This window comes from Antedon mediterranea, chromosome 1, assembly GCF_964355755.1.
Source record: "Antedon mediterranea chromosome 1, ecAntMedi1.1, whole genome shotgun sequence".
In the NCBI taxonomy this organism is placed as follows: Eukaryota; Metazoa; Echinodermata; class Crinoidea; order Comatulida; family Antedonidae; genus Antedon; species Antedon mediterranea.
The window spans coordinates 10,358,118-10,378,591 of NC_092670.1; the positions used below are offsets into that span (position 1 = coordinate 10,358,118).

General features: G+C 34.5%; 1 protein-coding gene and 2 long non-coding RNA genes across 3 annotated transcripts; 2 read left to right on the plus strand and 1 right to left on the minus strand.

Annotated features, from left to right (window-relative positions):
* Positions 1-1,046: 1,046 nt before the first annotated feature.
* LOC140046372 (uncharacterized) lies at positions 1,047-2,524 on the plus strand. The gene is made up of 3 exons (XR_011844769.1): positions 1,047-1,488; positions 1,792-1,957; positions 2,083-2,524. It is a non-coding gene; the product is annotated as an uncharacterized lncRNA (long non-coding RNA).
* A 2,241-nt stretch (positions 2,525-4,765) lies between these two features.
* LOC140046378 (uncharacterized) lies at positions 4,766-5,988 on the minus strand. The gene is made up of 3 exons (XR_011844772.1): positions 5,900-5,988; positions 5,131-5,341; positions 4,766-5,021 (listed from the first exon to the last, which is right to left on the minus strand). It is a non-coding gene; the product is annotated as an uncharacterized lncRNA (long non-coding RNA).
* A 9,439-nt stretch (positions 5,989-15,427) lies between these two features.
* On the plus strand, positions 15,428-20,206 carry LOC140041161 (G-protein coupled receptor 54-like). Its single transcript, XM_072087588.1, has 3 exons — positions 15,428-15,679; positions 16,570-16,633; positions 19,632-20,206. The coding sequence occupies exons 1-3, from the start codon at positions 15,428-15,430 to the stop codon at positions 20,204-20,206; spliced, it is 891 nt and encodes a 296-aa protein (XP_071943689.1).
* Positions 20,207-20,474: the final 268 nt, after the last annotated feature.

The following is a 20,474-nucleotide window of genomic DNA, read 5'->3' on the forward strand; positions in this document are numbered from 1 at the left end:
TGACTGCCTCATAAATACCTACTACATTAATCATACATATACTGTTGCATTGACTGCCTCATAAATGCCTACTACATTAAAACAAACTAAAATCAGTAAATGTAGTAACTGCAGTAAATGCAGTTTAATAATTTTAACATGATCTATTGATAAGATAAGTTGTTGTACTGTGAGTGCATTTGCACATTTAAGGGCCATACCAAAAATGTACTTCATAGACAGTTTACAGAGTACTTTGCATTCAAGGTGATCACCTTTGGGCTTTACATTATATTTGAGACGCGACATCAATTGATAATCAAAAAGTATCAAATGATTATTATTTGTTGTTTAAACTTTTAAATATTGTGGTCTAATTATGACATAACTAGTGAAATTATGGGGCTATTTCACAAAGGCATAGAATTATTTTTTCATGAGGTTCACGTCAATATCATTATTAGAATTGTTTTGTTCTACTTTTCAGATGTTTTTAGAAGCTTTTCTTTTAATGTTTGTCTAATTTCTTTAAGCTAAATTTGATGGAAAGACAGCCTCAAATTATGCTAGAACGCTGCTGTGTCTTGTGACTTTAGCCCTGACTTTAGACCCTGACGCCACCGCTGCTTAGGTACAGTACATGTCTCAAGTTCTTTCCCAGCAGTCAATTTCCTTATCATTTAGCTGTGTTTAATCAGTCATAATTCTAACATTATTTTTATTATCTTTTAAATGTGATAATTGCAATATAAACCCTATATGTGTCCATAGATTATTTTTACTGCAAAGTACTAAGTGTGTATAAGGCCTTAAAAAAAGTACTAAGGGACTATGAGGCCTTAAAAAAGGTTAATTCTTTGTATACTTAATGTGTTTTTAAATGTAAATATAGATTGAATATACTAACCTGCAGTTCCATTGGCAGGCTGAAGGCGCTTGACCTTTGACAAGATCGGCTAAATTTTTAATATATTAACTTTACAATACTTGGTGTTGTATATTCTGGTACAGCCGCTCCATAATCTCTTTGATTTTCTTCCTTAAGGCCGGTGCACACCAAACGCGAAGCCGCGAATTTCGCGTTAAAAAGTGACGCACGCGGCAGGCGACGGACGCTTCCAGTGTGAACATACAAGCGAACAGTGTACGATAGTCGAATTTCAACTTCAACGCGTTGAAAACGACAGCAGCGAAGGCTTCGCACGCGAATTTTCAAAAGTTGAACCTTGGTCAACTTTTTGAGGCGTCGCGAGCGCGGTTTGCGTTCGTCAACCAATCAGAAGTCAGGAATATCTCTCATCGACGACACCGACGGCAAAAAAATGGTGGCTGACGAGCGAGGTCTTTATGGAAATACTTACCCTTCTTGTCTTTACGATAAGGGAAGTAAGTCATACACAGACAGAAACATAAGGATTAATGCATGAAGACAATAATTTCAGACAAACATCTGTGTAGAAGAATGCCAGAAAAACTAGGCCTAAAACGCGTCAGAGATCAATTTGTAAAGTGAGTTGGCAAGCCTATTTCTAGCCTAGGCCTACCTAGGTTTAGGCAATACTAGGGCCTAGCTAGGCCTACCTAGCCTAGGCTACATATACCCTAGTAGGCTAGGCCATGCCAAGTAGTACTTATAGGCCTACATAATACTTACTAATCCCTACTAGTCTACTATGAGCTAGGACTAGCCTACTTATTATTATTAATTAATATTTATAGGCCTAATATTTAGTTGATTTAGTGTTGTAAAGGCTAGGATAGGCCTAGTAGTAGTAATATTAATACATAAATACTGTTGTTTTTTTTTTTTAGGTCAATTAGATGAACATTGATAAATGGGATCCTTCAGGCTATTACCAGCGTTACAAACTCCACCAATGACCAAGCTAGTAGTTTAAGCGGCCAGTATATTATTGCCATGGAATTAAGAGCAATTGCTCCTCAAAAACGTGGACTGGCAATTATGAGGCTGATACAGGTTTGTATAGACTTTTTTCAAATGGGTATGTCAGTTGGTGACATACATTGGCCAGAAAAAAATGATTTGAGCAATATGCCTTACTATAGCAATTTTTTAATACTTGTTTCATTTTTTTAAAATAGAAAATGGAAGAGATTAAGGAGGAGTTGGACTGTAACTAGTATTTATTAAGTGGTTATAGAAGGAAAGCTGAACTGAATGTCTTTTTTTAGCAATAGAGAACACATGGAAATATATGTATATGTTTTGTTATACTCCAATACTAAAAAAATAGTCAAATTGGCTGCCAGCTAATGGAATTTTTTTCATTTTATAAGTGAAAACATAAGTTTTGTTGAGTTTTTTTCTATGTAAGTGATTAACTTTGTTAAAACTACAAAATGGCCTATTCAAATTTGATTTTAATCGTCTTCATTTTTCATGATTCTATGGGACAATACATCTTTAAGTTTAGTGTCATTTTTTGGACAAGATATATTGTCTTCCTGAAAATATAATTTAAAACATTTTCGTTGTGTGTGTAATACAGTATACAGTAACACTTTAGGGTTAGTTATTCACTTTTAACAATAATAATATTTCTTCAATTTTCATTTTTTTTTTTGGGATGATACCTTTTAAATTTATTATTTTGATATTATTTTGCGAAAGTATTCAGGAGTAGTAAAAAAGAAAATCTGGTTGATATTTAATGATACCTTTAAAAACAATGATTCACTATTTCAATAAGTGTATTTATGTGAAAAAGTCATAAGATAATATACAGTGTAATGATTAATTATTTAATGATACCTTTAAAAACAATGATTCACTATTTAAATAAGTGTATTTATGTGAAAAAAAAGTCATAAGATAATATAAAGTGTAAATATGAGTTTGGGATATTTATTACATTTAATCAAATGAGAAAAAAACTGTATGTTTTGTCATGAATAATATAATATTTAATAATAATTAGAAAATGAATGTGAAAACTTTACATTAATATATAGGCCTATACTATAGTTTATTTTATTTATTTATTTATTCAATTTCTGCCATAAACATAAGAAGACAAAACAATTATAAAAGGAGGCACAGAAAGACCAAACAGGTGCTAACACCTATGCTATAGTAGGTCAACCCATGGAGATCCCAGTTCGTGTTTATATGAAATGTTTTATATGGTTATAAAATGTTGTTGCAATGTGACTGTAATTATAATTGCACCTCTGTTGATTGGTAGGCTGACGCTGCAAAAGATATTTGTAACACCACTAATAAATATACTCAGCAGATCACATGTACGTGTAATCAACAATAAACGCTTTAATTCTTGTAACTGTATTGATATTGGATACATCTTCTTCTGTCCTTGTGATACGATGTTTGACTGCTTGTTAATATACACACAATCATGCACATTTCAGGCTTTGGAAAAGGATAACATTTTCCCACCAAAACCAAACACTGTGATTGGTTTAACCAGGGAAGAGTTAAATTACATTTTAATTTAAATCTTCCCTGGTTTCACTTACACTATTCATTGTATGCAGATCCAACCTGGAACACCCTAGCAATCGCGCCGAATCAGCACATCGTGACGCGTTTAGTGGGAACCGACAAGAAAAACTAATAGACGCATGACAATTCAACTTCCAAAGCGATCCGTCAAATGACGCGTGACGCATGACGCTTCGCTGCTTCGCGTTCGGTGTGCACCGGCCTTTATATCTATATTTTTAAATTTATACTAACAAATATCTTTTTATTAATATAATAATAATAATAATATATCAAAAATTTATTAAATAATATTTATCGCATAATACGCAATCTACGATAATTTAATTAATTGATATAACACATTTATTAAATACATAACATCATTTGAATAAAAAGAACAAATCACATATCTACACATAATCATAACATCGTATACTCTATCTCTAACAATTTATTCAATCTTCTATCGACTAAAGCCGAAGTATAGTCGTTATCTCGGGACCGTTCTATGGCCACCACCAGGTAGGCTTACTTCATTAAGGCTTCTATGAATGGATGTACTGGTTGGGAGCAGGAACGCTAGTAGACCAAACCCAGTACCGTTTTGATTACGATCAATCGGGAAATTACCTCACGAGGGTTTTCTACATCGAGCAGTTATTGGCTATATGGCAGTATTCAAGTAATTAAAGTGTTAAATAGCATTTAATCCAATTTACATTTAGGTAAACTTAGGGTTCAAAGTATCATACAATAAGAAGATCATTACGAATGTTACGAGGTATTTTAAAAATTTATATTATATAAAATAAAAAAAAATTTAATTTCAAATATTATCATTATTATTACTTACTGGTTTTAGTAGAGTTCTTTCAAGTTCTGTCTGAATGTTTGCCTTTTCTTTAATTTAAATGTATAATTACTGTATACATAAATGAAGTATAATGATCCCTACACACTAAAAAAAAAAGGTGCAAATCTCTACCTAAAAAGGTGCAAACCGATGCAACAATAGCAGCTCCCTTTAAGGTGCACAACTGCACCTTTGACGGAAGGTGCAATTTTGAACCCTGATAAAGGGTGCTATAATGCTCCTTTGGAGTTCACATTTGCACCATATAAGGTGTAATTTTCTACCCTAAAAGGTGCAAACTAAATGCAACAATAGCAGCTCCCCAAAGGAGCAAAATTCAACCTCTAAATAAAGGTGCAACTTTACACCCTAATAAAAGGTTCAATAATGCTCCTCTAAGATTCAAATTTCTGTTAAAAAGGTGCACTCAAATAAAAATCACTAAAATACAAACAATATTGATTAAGCTTTGTATAATTTTATTCAACTTTAAAACATTACATTATTCAATTCAACTGCTGAATTAATGGATGGCAATTACCAGTCTCTGCACCTTAAATAGAGTGTGGCCATCTCTTCTCAAACCAACAATAGGCCTATTGTTAAAATTATCTAATGATGACATCTTTGGCAGTATTCTCTTCTTATCCCCATATATCTGAAACAGTGTTCTTGATGTCTGGTTCACCTTTTCCGAACATTTTCACCTGATAATGTACTTTCCTAAAAAGCATGAAATACGAAGGGAAACTATTATATTAATATTATCATTAATATGACAACATCATACAATACAATATTGACATTGTTCTGATTTTTTAAGTCAAATTACCTTGACCACATGCTTCACATACTTTAAAGTATGTTCCTCTCCCTTTCCTCGGCTCGTAGTATAGTAGGCCCTATATACTAGAGTATTACAGTACATGTGGTCACATTTCTTTCTCCTTTTCTGAACATCTTTATTGCTGCTGATTAGAGCAGAGGTGCTCTTTCATGTTTTAAACTTATTTTATCCCTCCATGACATCATGTAGGCTGTAACTATAATTAAAAATAATGATAATGTGTATAAGAATTTAATATAGGCTAGGCCTAATAATACCCAGCTACTGTAATAACTAATATTAATAACTAGGCCCCTGGCCTGCCTAGCTAGGCCTATTATTAATTATAGGCCTAGCCGGCTAGCTAGTTAGGCCTAGCCTAGGACTGCTTTTAATTAAGTTTAAGGTCTAGCCTAGGCCTACCTAGTAACCTAGGCATAGCTAGCCTATTATGCCTAACCTACTAGCTAGACCCAGGTAAGTAGGCTAGGCCTGGTCTAGGACTAGCCCCCGCCCGAAAGGCTACTGTAGGCTAAGTAGGCCTCTAGACTGCCTACTTTAGGCTTAACCTAGCCTAGGCCTAATAGAGGCCGCCTACTAGATAGGCTAGGACCTAGGCCTAGCCTTAGTAGTAGGTAGGAGGCCTCTAGCTAGCCATATTTATTTATTTAGCTATCATTTTTAAGTTTTAGGCCTAGCCTAGGCTTATAGGCCTATACAATAATTAATCTAATAAAAACAACCAAACTACATGCCTATAAAGCTTCGTACTTACTTTTAACAGCTATCCTACACTGGAGAGGTGTGGGAGCTAGGCCTAGTTTAATTTTATAGCCTGATTTTTTGGGCGCAAACTCCTCCTCAATTCAAACTACATGTTTAACAACCGCACGCGCTTCTTAAAATTATTGTTCAATTCCTGTTTCAAATAAATTTAGAACAGATGCCTACATTATGATATTAGATATTCTAATAATATTGTTAAATATGAAAGAAAAGTTTACTTATTCTAGACTTAAGCAAACCAGAGTAAATAACCTCTGAAATTTAATATTTTAACCATTGTTTACAGACATCTTGCGTGCGCATACGGTACGAAAATTGTACAAAAATTGTACAAAAAGGTGCTATTATGCACCTTTTAACTGATGTTAAACCTTATAGGGTGCCCAGTTGAACCTTTCAATTTATCATGTTAAAGGTATTAAACTTTAATTTTCAGTTACAAGCCAGCGACTTTCTAATGTTCCGTAAAAAAAAGATTTGTTCGAATTCCGATAGCTGTCCCCACAAACCTATCTATATTAGGCTATTATTAATCTTTCTTATTTTTGTTTTAACTTACCACAATAATGTCATTCTAAAAAAATTGTCCTTATCACCATCACCTTTTAAGCTTTTAGAAGCCCTAAGTTAAACATATCAAGAAGCGTTCATTAATCTAATAGGTCTTATTTGTCACACAGTCACCATGGCCTACTTGGGCCTTTGCGGTGCAGTTCTGCACCTTTTTATACTTGTCTGCATTTTTCGATATAAAAGGTGCAAAAATAAACCTTTTATGAACTCTGCACCATTTTATGAGAAAAAGGCGCAAATTAGCACCTTTTTATAGGTTTGCACCTTTTATTGCACCTTTAGTTTTAAGTGTGTACATTGTTATTTAGGATGTGGATAAAGATAATTATGTTATTATCTAAGTGCTATTAATTTTATGATGCCGTTCGATTGTGTTGATTATTATATTACTAAAAATATTACTCTAATTGAGCTCGGGTGAGGTCTCTATTCCTATCATTACATCTGCAGCTTTATCAGTATTATGAAAACCATTTTTGCCGGCATCCAGTTCTCTTACTAAATGTGGTACTTGGGCCGGTATTATTTCTTGCTCTCATTAATGCCGGCCCGATTGAAGATTCAAATAATATGTCGACCCACTCTTGGTGAAGTTGTTCCCAGAAACTCTTTACCTATTACGTAGTCCCTTCTGGAAAATTTGAATGAATGGTGTTTGCTTATTTAAAAATGGCAAAAGATATACCAAATCCTTTAAAAATTATAGACAAATTTCTTTCCTTTACTAAATTATGCATTCCCAACTTTATGATTATTTGATAGCTAAGTTAAATATTCTGAATTAATATCATCAATATGATTTGCAAAGGTCACTCAACTGCTCATGCTGTCTTCTTAATAATACTTTTATTGAACATAGAGCAATATTAGCGTGAAAGCTCATATATATTGGTGTATATATCAAATAATTATTTGATTGAGAAATTTGTTTGATGTAATTAACCATTCTATTTTAAATAAGAACATGCGAAAATTATGGTATTAAAGGCACTCCTTTAAGCATTTGCTTCTTGAGTTAGTTGGATGGCAGAAACAATTTGTCTCTATCCAATCATTTAAATCATCGACCGAGGATATCACTTGTGGGTGTCTCCTCACCCCAATTTTATTTTTACGTTAATGACCTGACTAATGTCAGTGAGAAGTTTAAGTGATATCCTTCGCCGACGATACTACTATTTTATTTATCTTCTTGTTGACATTTTATTTAATACTTTTAATTATGAATTGTCTAAATTTAATGACTGGTTTCTTTAAATTCTAAATTCTTTTAAAGCTCAGGTACAGGCATGAATTTGAAATATAATATCGGGTTAATTGTACATAAATCAAATATTTGTAACAGAAATCAATATGAAAAAAAACAAAGACATGACAATTCGGTGCTTACTGATTTTGTATTGTGTTTCTTTTCGGTGTAAAATCGTGTTTTTCTTTGCTTATTCAAATTTTGATGATTATGCTAATAATACAATTATACTTTTGCATAATATAAATCTAAAGTAAACAGCTAATAATTATACTGTATTTATTTTTGCCTTAATTGTTGTTTTTGCATTGAAATTAATTAGAAAATTAAGACAATTTGATGCTTAAGGTATTTTTTTTGTCGATTAAAAATATTATTTGCTAATTATAATTTTGCTGATTATGCTAATTATAATTTTGCTGATTATGCTAATTATAATTGTGCATAATTAAAAATCTAAATATATAAGAGTGAGTTAATGGTTTTTACCAATATCGTTATCTGTGCATATTTTATGTTCGCATGGTAATCGAATTTTGCTTGGAATAAGATATTAAAAATCTACCGGAAGAAAATGTTGTAATTTTATGATTTTGAATATAAACAGGTTGTTAAATGTATGTTTTCCATGTGTCTTTATTATGAAATATTACAATATATGTCTGGGCATTTTATATCGAAAAGGCATTATTTTCGCGAATGTTAAATGTATGTTTTTCGTAGGTATTTTATATTATAAAATATGATTATTTTCGCGAATGATAAATGTGTTTGTTGCATTAATATTTTATATTTTAACAAAGGTAATTGTTTTTTGTTTGTTTGTACTTTGTACACTTATTTTATAGTATTACGGTACTGTAATATCTGTTTGTTCCAAATAATATTGAATTCCGGCATGATTACATTGGTTGTATATGGTTTACCAATCTACATATAGTAACACCTTTGGGCCACAGCGAAGTGTCCCCTTAATAGGAGTGTCCTTTAAATAGGATTTGGCTAAAATGTTAAAAATTTACCTTTCATATTTCACGAGAAATTGTCCCCTTAATAGGAGTGTCCTTTAAATAGGATTTGGCTAAAATGTTCACATATTGCCATTTATTTATTGCACGAGAAAGTGTGTTATTAGGGGTGTTGAAATGGTGGGCGTTCTACTGTAGTATGGTTTCACGTTGAAAGATATAGAAAAAGTGCAGTCCCATATACCTTATCTCGCTTCTAAATGAATAATATCAATAATAATATTTAGAATATGTAAATATCCTTGTAATTTAGCTTTGGCTGCAATGACGATATTTGAAATAATGAAATGAATGGAAAAAATGAAATGAATAATGATTTTAAAGCATAAGCCAGCAATATGCCTGTATATGTTACACAAATTAATCCTCTAGTCAATTATCCGTCATATAAAGGAATAAATTTCAATTGTAATGAACTCTGATTAAATGAACTTCTACATAAAATCAATGTTTTATTTTATGTCAGAGCTACGTGCCGAAAAATAAATTTGCGACTACATAAATTCTAGCAGATCGTGATTAGATTAGCCCTTTGAGGTAAACAAGTGGAGAAAAGTAACTTGTATTCTCATTCAATAAACCATTATTAAAGTCATGTACGACTATTACAAGACCAACTACCAAGAGAAACATAATAACAATCGCCAAATTGTAAACCTGGTTTCATGAATGCCGAGCTGGATGAAGTGATTTTGTCTGTTTTGCGTAAACAAAGAATTAAAGATGGTTTTAGTCGCGGATAATGTCTTTATTTTTACTTTGAATTTAAGCATCGAGCAAGGAAAGGCTTAAATAATAAATAGATGTTTTTATTTAGAACGTCTGCGAGATTGAAAAGTCGGCGAGTCCATTTTAGCCTTAAAGCAACACGTAGAGAAAAGAAAAAATTAATGAATAAACCATGGCTTATTACACCATACAAACAAGTCGATTAAACCTATGTCTACACTATCAAACTCCTTTGACAAAAAAAGTGATATATATTGCAGAGATATGCCCAAGTATGGTATTGATATGACATCATCATGTCCATATATGGTCACATGTTGTCACATCAAGTTTGAGAGTGTGGACAGAGCTTCAGTCCTACCATGGAGAAATAAGTTATTTCTCCATGGTCCTACTATGTTATGTTCTAATGTATCTATACTATACAAGTTTGTTTATTACACCGACGTGGATGTGATGCTGAGACTGAGAATATAAATGTTTTTGGTCCAGAATAAATGTTCATCTTAAATCTTCGTGTTTAAAATTGCTATTGTTATTATAAAAATATAACCACTTTGCAACATTAATTTCAAGCTCAGTTGTTTTTTTGTTGAAAATATTTATATTTCGTAATAAATAATATAGAAACTAAACTCGATGCTCAAAAACATCGCTCATATTTTATTCAAATCACGCAAATTGCGTCATCGGTATTATAACAACTTCGGTTAATTTTTTCCAATACTCTTTTATCATAAACCACAAACACGGCATATTGGCCGAGACAATTATTTTGATACTACACAGAGACTTAAGAATAAGCATACAACATCATTTTCTGACATGTTGGGAAAGAATGAATGGAACAAAGGTATATATATATAAACTTTATTTAGACACGAGACAGAAACGAAAAAATTGAAATTGAAAAGAAACGAAATTACAGCAGAATCCCCTTCATCTGACACCTCTATTAGGGTACACCATACCGGTACTTCCCGTGTAAACGGAAACCCTTATCGAAGTGTATAATTTATGGGGATTCTACTGTAATACATAATAAATCTTTTTGATTTCATTTACCTTAAAATAATAGTAGATAAAACACACATTTTACATAGTATTTAGCCATTTTAAAAGTTGGATGTACACCATCGTAGATTACCATACCATTATGTTTTACAATGCATATAGGGTTGCTACTGTCATTCTCGCGTTCAAAAAATCGTTTTTAATTTCTATGCGCCCGTAAACTATGCCTCCATTATTTAGCGATGGTGGATTGTTGATATTGCTTTCACTGTCAAGGACAACATTTAAAAGACGCGCGCGTTCACATTCTGATGAATTTAATTTACCGCGCGTGTAAAAGAATTTTACAGACGTGCGCGTTCAAATGCTGATAGAATTCGTTCGTTTGTACGCATGTATCTCCTTCTTGGTGTACAAGTTCACACCGTATAATCAGTTTTACTTGTACTGGATTGTATTCTTATGTAGTATAAACATTGCTATGAAACGCTAATTCGGTTTTTTTAAATGATAATAATGTTTTTTTTTTGTTGAAACCAGGTTGTTTATGCGTATTGCTGTTTCATTGATATTTCTTTAAAAAGTTTCTTTACCTTCTAACATAACATTTTTCACCGTTGATTTCTGTTACGTAATCAGTTTTATCGTTGAATGAAGGGTTGTCCGCTATGATCTTCGCGAAACGAAGTTTACCTTAGATATGGAAGATGTTTCTTTTTCTCATTTGATGATCTATTTGTTGATGATCTGTCTCTGATTTCATAAGCTTCAAAATGAGCTCACTTTTTAGATTGCAGATTCAATTATTTTCTCCGCTTCACGTGATCTACTTGTTAATGACTCCTTATGAACTACTTTTGAGGAAATTGCTTTACTTACAAAATCCTTGGTGGCGCTATTATTAATTACATGTGATAATATTGAAGAAAATAATAGATGATTTCTTAGATGATTTAGTTTGCGATAGACTGAAGTTAAAATAACACACCTCGGGCAGCAGGTAAGCGATTTATTTATTATTACTGTTGTACTGTAATTATATCATGTATAATGTATACAGGTGCATACTACTGTAGGCCTCCTAGTTCCCTTTGAAGTGGGCACTCAACAGCAAGTCCATAACAGTTAACCCTTTTTAGAGGACACACATATTGTATGAATTGAAGGGAACACTTCGTTGGTCCCCAAAGGTGTTCTCATCATAATAGGGATTCTCCTTATTTGCTATTTCATAACATTCAGTGACTTAACGGGAGACATAAAGTAGACGCGCGTGTACTAAAGTGACCTTAATTATTTTTGTCAGTTTTTGAGCGTGCGCGTCACATCATGGTTGCCAACAGCTCTTCGTTGGATACAGACGTAAAATAGACCTAAAATGATAAATTTCAATTCACAGAAACATCGAATGATGTGATGGATGTATCGCAAGCATACTATTTTTATTTGTGCATACACCATGAAAACAATGATATATTTTTTATGTGTAATTTCTTCACGGTTTAAAGAGTTCCAAGCCGGGATTAGGAATATAGTCTTGGTTTCTCACTATGACGCAACGTAAGGACGTAAGCGCAAAACAAGTAATTCTCACTTTGGCGTTGCGTTCTGTGGGAAACAATTTGTGTATTTTAAAAGTTTAGTTTTATATAATATATTTTTAATGTATAGGCCTATGCCTATATATTTTTGTTTCAAAATCTTCAAATTGAAACTCATTTAAAACTTGGTTTGCCCTTTTTTGTTTACAAAATCACTTTATTCGGGTTTATGTATTTATACACTGAGCATTTGAAAATATTTGAATTGGCGCGTAATACTTGTTTGTCCATATTATTATTCAAGATATCCTAACCACTTATCAGATAGATGCACCCCAAGACACCCCCTTTTCCCATTAACAAAATGTAAAACGTCGTAAGCCCCATTAACCCAAGTCTGACGTGCTCCTATGCTAAAAAGAAAGCAGATTTGGCTGATTTTCATCATGAAACACGTTAACACAGGACCCCGTAGGCGCGCCTACATGAAGAAAAATTGGGTGTGATTTAAACCGGCCTTAAGCCTACTTTGTAAAGTTTAATCGAAATGAATTTGTACTTAAGGCATTGGATTAATCATACCCATCCGGTTCCTTGCATCACATCTACTGTGTCGATAATTATCACTATCAAGGATTCTATATACTAAGTATATTCTAGTTCTCGGTACTGTATCTAGATTTCTCCACAGTGTCAGAACAATTCCGTAATACAGCGGTACATGTTTCACATGGTATCAAACCTACCCATGATACATGCACTAAAATGTGATACACATTAAACTCTGCATCATTTAAGGTTATTGTTAAAAGTGATGCTGTATATACGGTATTTAGACCTTTATGCCTACTGTGAAAATATCATCGTAATATTAGGATATACAGTAGGCCTACTGGGAATCCGGTCACTACGAGTCTCTTTAAATAATTTTCTGATTTATTCCACAACATATTGGTGTACTGAATAATGATGTCGACTCTCTCATCTTATAATTAGGTACCTCAGTTGATTGCATATAATTCTCTATGGACAGTACATCAATTTCAAGCACTATAGATTAAAATTATTCTTATAATATTATTATTTCTAACTTCCAATCATTAAAGCTTGGTTCCCACTAGGATGCAACACAAGCACGTAGACCCAACGCAAGCGAGTTGATGACCAATCACACGCGACTATTCGAATAATTCATCGCTTGAGATTGGTCAAATCACTTGCGTTGCGTTACGTCTTAGCGTTGCGTCCAAGTGGGAACCAAGCTTAATAGGCCTAATATTGTTTTTTTGGGACCTTAGGGATAACAGTATGATAATGTATTTATTTATGATTAGGGTTGTATGCAAACGTTTCTCTTCTTGCAAGATCGACATTTCACGGAATTTTCCAGATACTAGAATCCAGCAAACTTCGTCATTGCAAGTTTTGGTAGAGTTTTTACATGTTGTAGAATAGACTTCGGGAAAACAAACAGATTATGTGAGAATTGTGAATGATACCAAAATCAAATCTCTGGCATAAAGGCTGATTTAAACAGACGAGCGGTAACGGTAAGCGGACAAAACCGCGTAGCTTGTCCCACGTAGAATATGTATCTATCCTGAGCGGAAACCGCTCGTCCGCTCCGCGTTGTGTGTAAATGATCATAATGAATAACATAGATTCTATATTTTTATTACCGTTACCGCTCGTTTAAATGTGTAAGTGTAAATTGGCCTTAAGGGACATACACACACACAGCGCTGGTTTTACAATGATTGGGACTGATGGTGATACGGATGATAAGAATGATGACAACGGCGACTACTGCAACCAATAGAAAACTCGGTTGCTCGTTTATGAGACGATTAATCGTGTTCCGTAGATTACATGATCAGTGCAAGATTTATGACGGATTTTGAAGCTTTCGATAGTGATCCGATAATCAACGTTGAACTACGCGGATGGTTTTATTTCGTAGTTTAAACAAACATAATTGAGCTCAAGTCCACGAAAAGATAATCTCATCGATATGCAAAATAAAGTGTTTTCAGTGCAGGGGCGTAACGACTAGCGCTCACTGGCTAAACCCAGGGGCTCCGGAGCTTATGGGGCCGGGGGACCATGAGCAGTGCCCAGAAGAAGAAAGAGTTTCTAAACCAGGGGCCTCAGGCCTCTGCCTTACGTCTCTGGTTCAGTGCGTACGTAAATGAACGTGCGTACAGTAGTCTACGTAGAAAACTACTCTGCTTTGAGCTTTGTTTCCACTGAGACGCAACGCAAGTGTGTCATCGCTTGTGATTGGCCAAACACTTATGCTGCGCTTACGTTCTTGCTTTGCTCTAGGATAGTTAAATAAAGCATTACTATTTAAACTTAGGTGTAATTTGCCCTGACCGTTTTGCTCTTTAGAAAGCCGCCTACTACAAAATTACGAATATTAATTAACTAAACTTAAAGTAGATGAAAAGTGACACTAGACAGCTAGAAGTTTACCGTATGTATTTGTGTAGTTAACAGTAATTTAGATTGTAAACAACGAATTACTGGTTATATTTTACAAAGTTTAGAGAGTGATATGATGAGGCATGGGTTCGAGCCTGCCTGTGCCATATTGATTGCATCCTTAAGATACTTTACTCTCGTTGCCTTGTCATTCAGATCGGACGTAAAGTAGTTGGTCCCGTGTAAATATTATGTGCACGGAAAAAGTAGTGGATCGTCATCCTCTGCACTGTGACTGCCGTGGGTTCACGTAGGGACCTCAAGTAAGCTTGAGGACGATTACATTTACATTTTAGTTGATGAGCAGTTTCATAAATAGGCATATTTAATATGCAAGAAAAAAAACAATAGACGTGCTTTCAATACGTGTATCTACTTCATAAACAATGTTTTTCAGCAAGAACGGTATTAGTAGCCTAATGAAATGCTCGTTATCACTTCGTATCCAATGTGTATACATTTCAGTATTTAGTTTTATACACAGACGTACTTTTGATGTATATTGAAAATGATACTGGGATTTATCCGAGACAACAATGACGTTGTATCTGCTTCCCGATCTGCTTTTAGAAAAGCTTAATTTTCCATCAAATTATTTTTACGTTTCTTGTTCTGAAGGTACTATTTTCTCCTTTTCACACTCGGCGTCTACTTAAAAAAATCTGCACATATTTAAAATAACATAAGGACTAAATTTGGCAAAATAAAAGTAAACTCAGTGAATCTACATGAATCGTTCTTTTTTTTTAAAACAAACCACAGACAAGCAAAGCAATCAGATTTAGACGCTACACGTTTATTTTGATTTTCCAAACTTAATATGTGTTACGTACTGTAAATCTGTCTTTAAAGTCAGTATAGGTGCGTTTTTAATTTCATATTAATTTTGTTATTATAGAATGGACGATAATGCTACCTTTCCAGCCGCTGGAATCAACGACTATGACATTTCGTACGGGAACGATTATTACGACATAGTAAACATGTTAGACGTCGAACAGATCGCCATACCGTTTACGTGGACGTTGTTCATTGTGGTTGGTTTAGGCTGTAACAGTCTTATCATTTACGTGGTGTGTAGGTTCGGTACAATGAGAACTGTTACTAACTGCTACATTGTCAATATCTCAGTTACGGATATTATGTTTCTGGTATTGTGTGCTCCCTTCACTATCTTCACGTATACAAAACATGTGTGGATCTTTGGAAACGCGCTGTGTCGTATCGTTATGTATCTCATGCAGGTGTGTTAATTCATTGTGCATATAACTTTTTTCCTACTTGGACCAACATGGTAATTTGACCAATCACTAGGCGATGGATCTTCTGAATTTAATTACTTGTATCGGTAAACTCACTTGCGTTGTAACTGCGTCCAAGCTGAAGCGTGGTTCCCACTAGCGCCGCAACACAAGGACGTAACGCAACGCAAGTGAATTGACCAATCACAAGCGATGGCTTATTCGCTTGTGATTGCTAACTGTCTATAACTTCTCTTGTCATTGGTTAAAACGCTTGCGTTGCGTTTACGTCTTTGCGTTACGTTCTAGTGGGAACCAAGCTTAAAGCGTGGTTCCCACTAGCGACGCAACGCAAGGACGTAACGCAACGCAAGTGAATTGACCAATAATAATAATAATAATAATAATAATAAGATTTTTATAGCGCACATACCACTCCAGAGTGCTCAAGGCGCATTTAAAAATAAAAAAGAAATAAATCATACAAATTCCTGAAAAATAAAATGCAATTTCTTTGGAGGGTCCCCATCCGTTGTCGTTCTGTCGCGGTCCCGGACCCCTACCTAGGTGACCAAACAAAGGAGCAGGATACACATTTGCCTTGCCACAGACGACCGGGTGCTCAGAGACAACAACCAAGACAGAGGCACCCCAAAGATAATGCTGGCCAGGAAAAGGTATACAAAACAATTCTAAGTCTAAAAAACTTTAAGAAACCTCATGATTTCCATATGCCTTAATGAATAAATGTGTTTTTAATAATTTTTTAAAAGTATCAACAGTTTTGCAAAATCTTATAGAGCTCGGTAGAGCATTCCACAGACGAGGAGCAGTATCGGAGAATGCTCTGTCACCCCATGAGTGGTGAGACTTAGGCTGATGTAGAAGCAGCGAGTCACTAGAACGCAGATTACGTCCGGGAACATACAGCCTAAGCATGTCAGAAATATACTCAGGAGCCATGTCATTTATAGACTTAAAAACAAAGAGTAATATTTTAAAAACAATGCGGTACCTAACAGGGAGCCAATGCAATATTTCCAAAGTATTTGATATGTGTCCATATCTTGGTAATTTTTTAACAACTCGTGCCGCTGTATTTTGAATCAGTTGGAGCCTGTGGAGTTGTTTTTGTGGTAGCCCGTATAGCAAAGAGTTTCCCATATCTAGTCGTGAAGTGACAAAAGCATGAACAAGTTGTTTAGCTGCTGTCTCATTTATAAACTTGCGAATCCTTCGAATGTTTCGCAAGTTAAAAGACGACGCAGAAATAGTTTTTGAGATATGAGAAATCATAGTCATACCCACATCCATTTCAACCCCAAGATTTCTAACCTGCCTAGCCGGGTCAATTTGGGTTTCACCAATGTGAATAAAGCTTGGTGGCAGTTTTTCCAACTGCTGTTTTGATCCAAAGAGAACAAATTCTGTTTTTTCATCATTTAATTTAAGAAAGTTGTTTTTCATCCAGACACGCAATTCATAGATACAATGTTGGAGCAATTCCAAAGAAATGTCACTGTGTTTCATAGTAGGTTTAAAAGAAATATAAATCTGAGTATCATCAGCATAAACATGATAGGACAGATCATATTTACTTATGATATCCCGTATCGGGTGTAAATAAATAGTAAACCATTGCGGCCCAAGAACAGATCCTTGTGGTACCGAAAAGTTTAGAAAAGAAGCTTTTGAAATAGCATCACCAATACATACGTGTTGAGGTCGTTTTTCCAATCACAAGCGATGGCTTATTCGCTTGTGATTGCTAACTGTCTATAACTTCGCTTGTCATTGGTTAAAACGCTTGCGTTGCGTTGACGTCCTTGCGTTACGTTCTAGTGGGAACCAAGCTTTAGTCTTGGTTCGTACTAGGACGTAACGCAAGGACGTGAATGCAACGCAAGCGAACCGACCAATGATAAGCGACAGTTTCGTATAATTATGATTGGTCAAATTTCCATACTTTACTCTTACGTCGTTTCGTTGCGTCCTAGTGGGTTATATGCGGCCGGGGAGCGATATTTCTTTTCCTACATAAGTTGGGGGCCACTCATGAAACGTCACAAAATAAACATGACTACTATTCATTAGTCATCATTAAGGTGTGACGTAAGAATTGATCTAACTACAATTCAATAACAACAATACAAATGAAAACGCTTTCTGTCGAGCCGTCAAATGGATTAGAATATGAACTTTACATGTCAATGTATCGGGTTCGAATCCCACGAGCAACTTATTTTTACTTTATAGTGAGAGAAATTATTTAGAGGGCTAGGTTCAGTTATTAGGAAGTAGTTTGGCTATCTTTCACATAAGGGGTTCCCCAAATTATGTACGAAAAGAAAAATCGCGGCCGGGACGTGTTTCCTCGACATGATTTAGTGGTTTATAGGAGGTCGTCTAGGCGAGGCTCACCGACGAAACGTCAGTCAATCGAATTAATAGAACCGTCTAACAAAACTCACAAAATTTAATGATGGAATACGTCACACATGATTGTGTTCAATTTTGGAATGCCATGTTATATTTAATTTTAGTTTGTGCCTTCCATACCTGCTTTCTCTTGATGTAAAAAAGTGAAAATGATCACTCTTTTGTATTCCACTTTTAAAACAATTTACTCTTATAACGAGTGAAATATCCACTCGCTCTGTTTTCAATTATTTAGCTGGCCGGCTGATTCGTGTCGCACGAATATTTCAGGCATGGCAGCAGATGGTAATTATACCCTTTATTTCATTATTATATTGCTCTATATTATCAAAATGTAGTTATTTTTTAAGGTGTCTGTCCACGCGACGTCACTGACGTTAATGGCAATGAACATCGACCGATATTTTGCCATCGTGTATCCACTGAAATCCATCCGATATCGGACGCCTACCCTGGCACTCACTATCAACATATCAATCTGGATCAGTAAGTACATATTTTATATGGAATTATATCGGAGGAAGACATGTTTTGAATACCGTTTATTCTTAGCCATTTTGTCCTGGAACCTATACACTCGTCTTAATGAGAGGACAAGTCTGAGGGTAAAGACTATAGGAACCGTATGTTCACTGTCCACAATTGCTAGTGTTAATTGCTTGTGTGCACTAGTACTATAATAAGTATTCGTGACACTTGTGAATGCGGCATAGTTTGTTAATAGTTCAACCGTGGCGTACGGTCTAGTTTTTTTAATACTTTGTAATAATTTAGGTTATTGATAGATATAGACAGTATTAGTTTCAAGATTAATTTGATAATGAAAAAAGTATTGAATTAGTGTATGAGAGGAATGACACTGACTACAAGCGATGATCGTAATAAGATGGTTATATCAAGATGTCATTAGGTAAAGTGTGACTGACTATCGACAGTCATCTAGATACAAAAGTCCTAGGTATAGGTGTAATAAGCATGGTGACGATTAAATTATACATTCACATAATATACAGCATCTAATTTATCACATGTGGAGCCTGTATCATGTAAGGTTAAGTTAAGGGTTAGGTTACTACACTAAATACACATGTGATCTATTCCCAAATATTCCTATGATACTTTGGAAATATAGATACAGTACCGAGAATCGGCTGGACACCTAACTCGAAAGAAAGTTTTCGTTAAATAACCTTTTATGCTGTCTTTGATAAAAATAATATTTATAAAATTCCAATAAATTTACGTCATGATAAATATAAAATCGTTGTATTATCACGATGTTATTGCTCTTACTGATCATGACGTCATTTGATTGGACGTGTGAAAATATCATTTTCATAAAAGGAAGCATGGTTATTCTATATTTCTGGAATAAAAATTGCTATTTATTTAATACTTTTTAAATGAATTTTCTTCCATTTAGTTTCATCGCTTTTATCGATTCCAATTTCCATATTTTCAACGGTTATGGATTTCAACGGAAGACATTACTGTGTTGAAGAGTTCAACGAACAAGGGTTGTTAGCGCACTACATTTACGTTGTGTTCAGTACCTACATAATCCCGCTCTCCGTCCTCGTTGTCTGCAACGTCAACATGTTGCGTCAACTGTGGAAGACGCGGGAACAGCTCCGAGACACAACATTAAGCCTGCACTCGATACAACAACGAAAGAAAGTTACCAAGATGATACTGCTGGTTGTTGTCTTTTTCTTTATTTGTTGGTTACCGATACACGTGATAAATCTGTGGCAAAGACTCGGTAATAGTATCAACAATAACTTGGCCATTTCAAAGCTCAGGATTTTTGCTCTAACACTGGCGTACAGTAACTCGTGCGTAAACCCATTTGTGTACGCGTTCATGGGCGAGAATTTTCGCGCGTGTTTTAGAAGAGCATTCCCGATGTGTACAAAAGTGAACCGAGTGAGGAACAGTAGTATGTTATTAAACAACAATCGGACAAGAGAAACACAGGTACAAAAGGACACGGTTTAAGCTATAAGATCTTATTAATACCTTTCCATTTCACGGAATGAAATAGGCCTACATCGTTTTAGAAGCAGGTTGAATACAAAAACAGCGACGTTTCCGTTCCAAATAGAATAAGCATTGAATGCAGAGATTTATTATGTCCTTCCGTAACCTGCTGAATAACGACAAGTCGATTTTAATACTTTTTAATATATATATATGTATATATTTTAAAAAATGGCAACAACTAATAATAATATCTTAAACTATCATCAATTTCTTTCTGACGAAG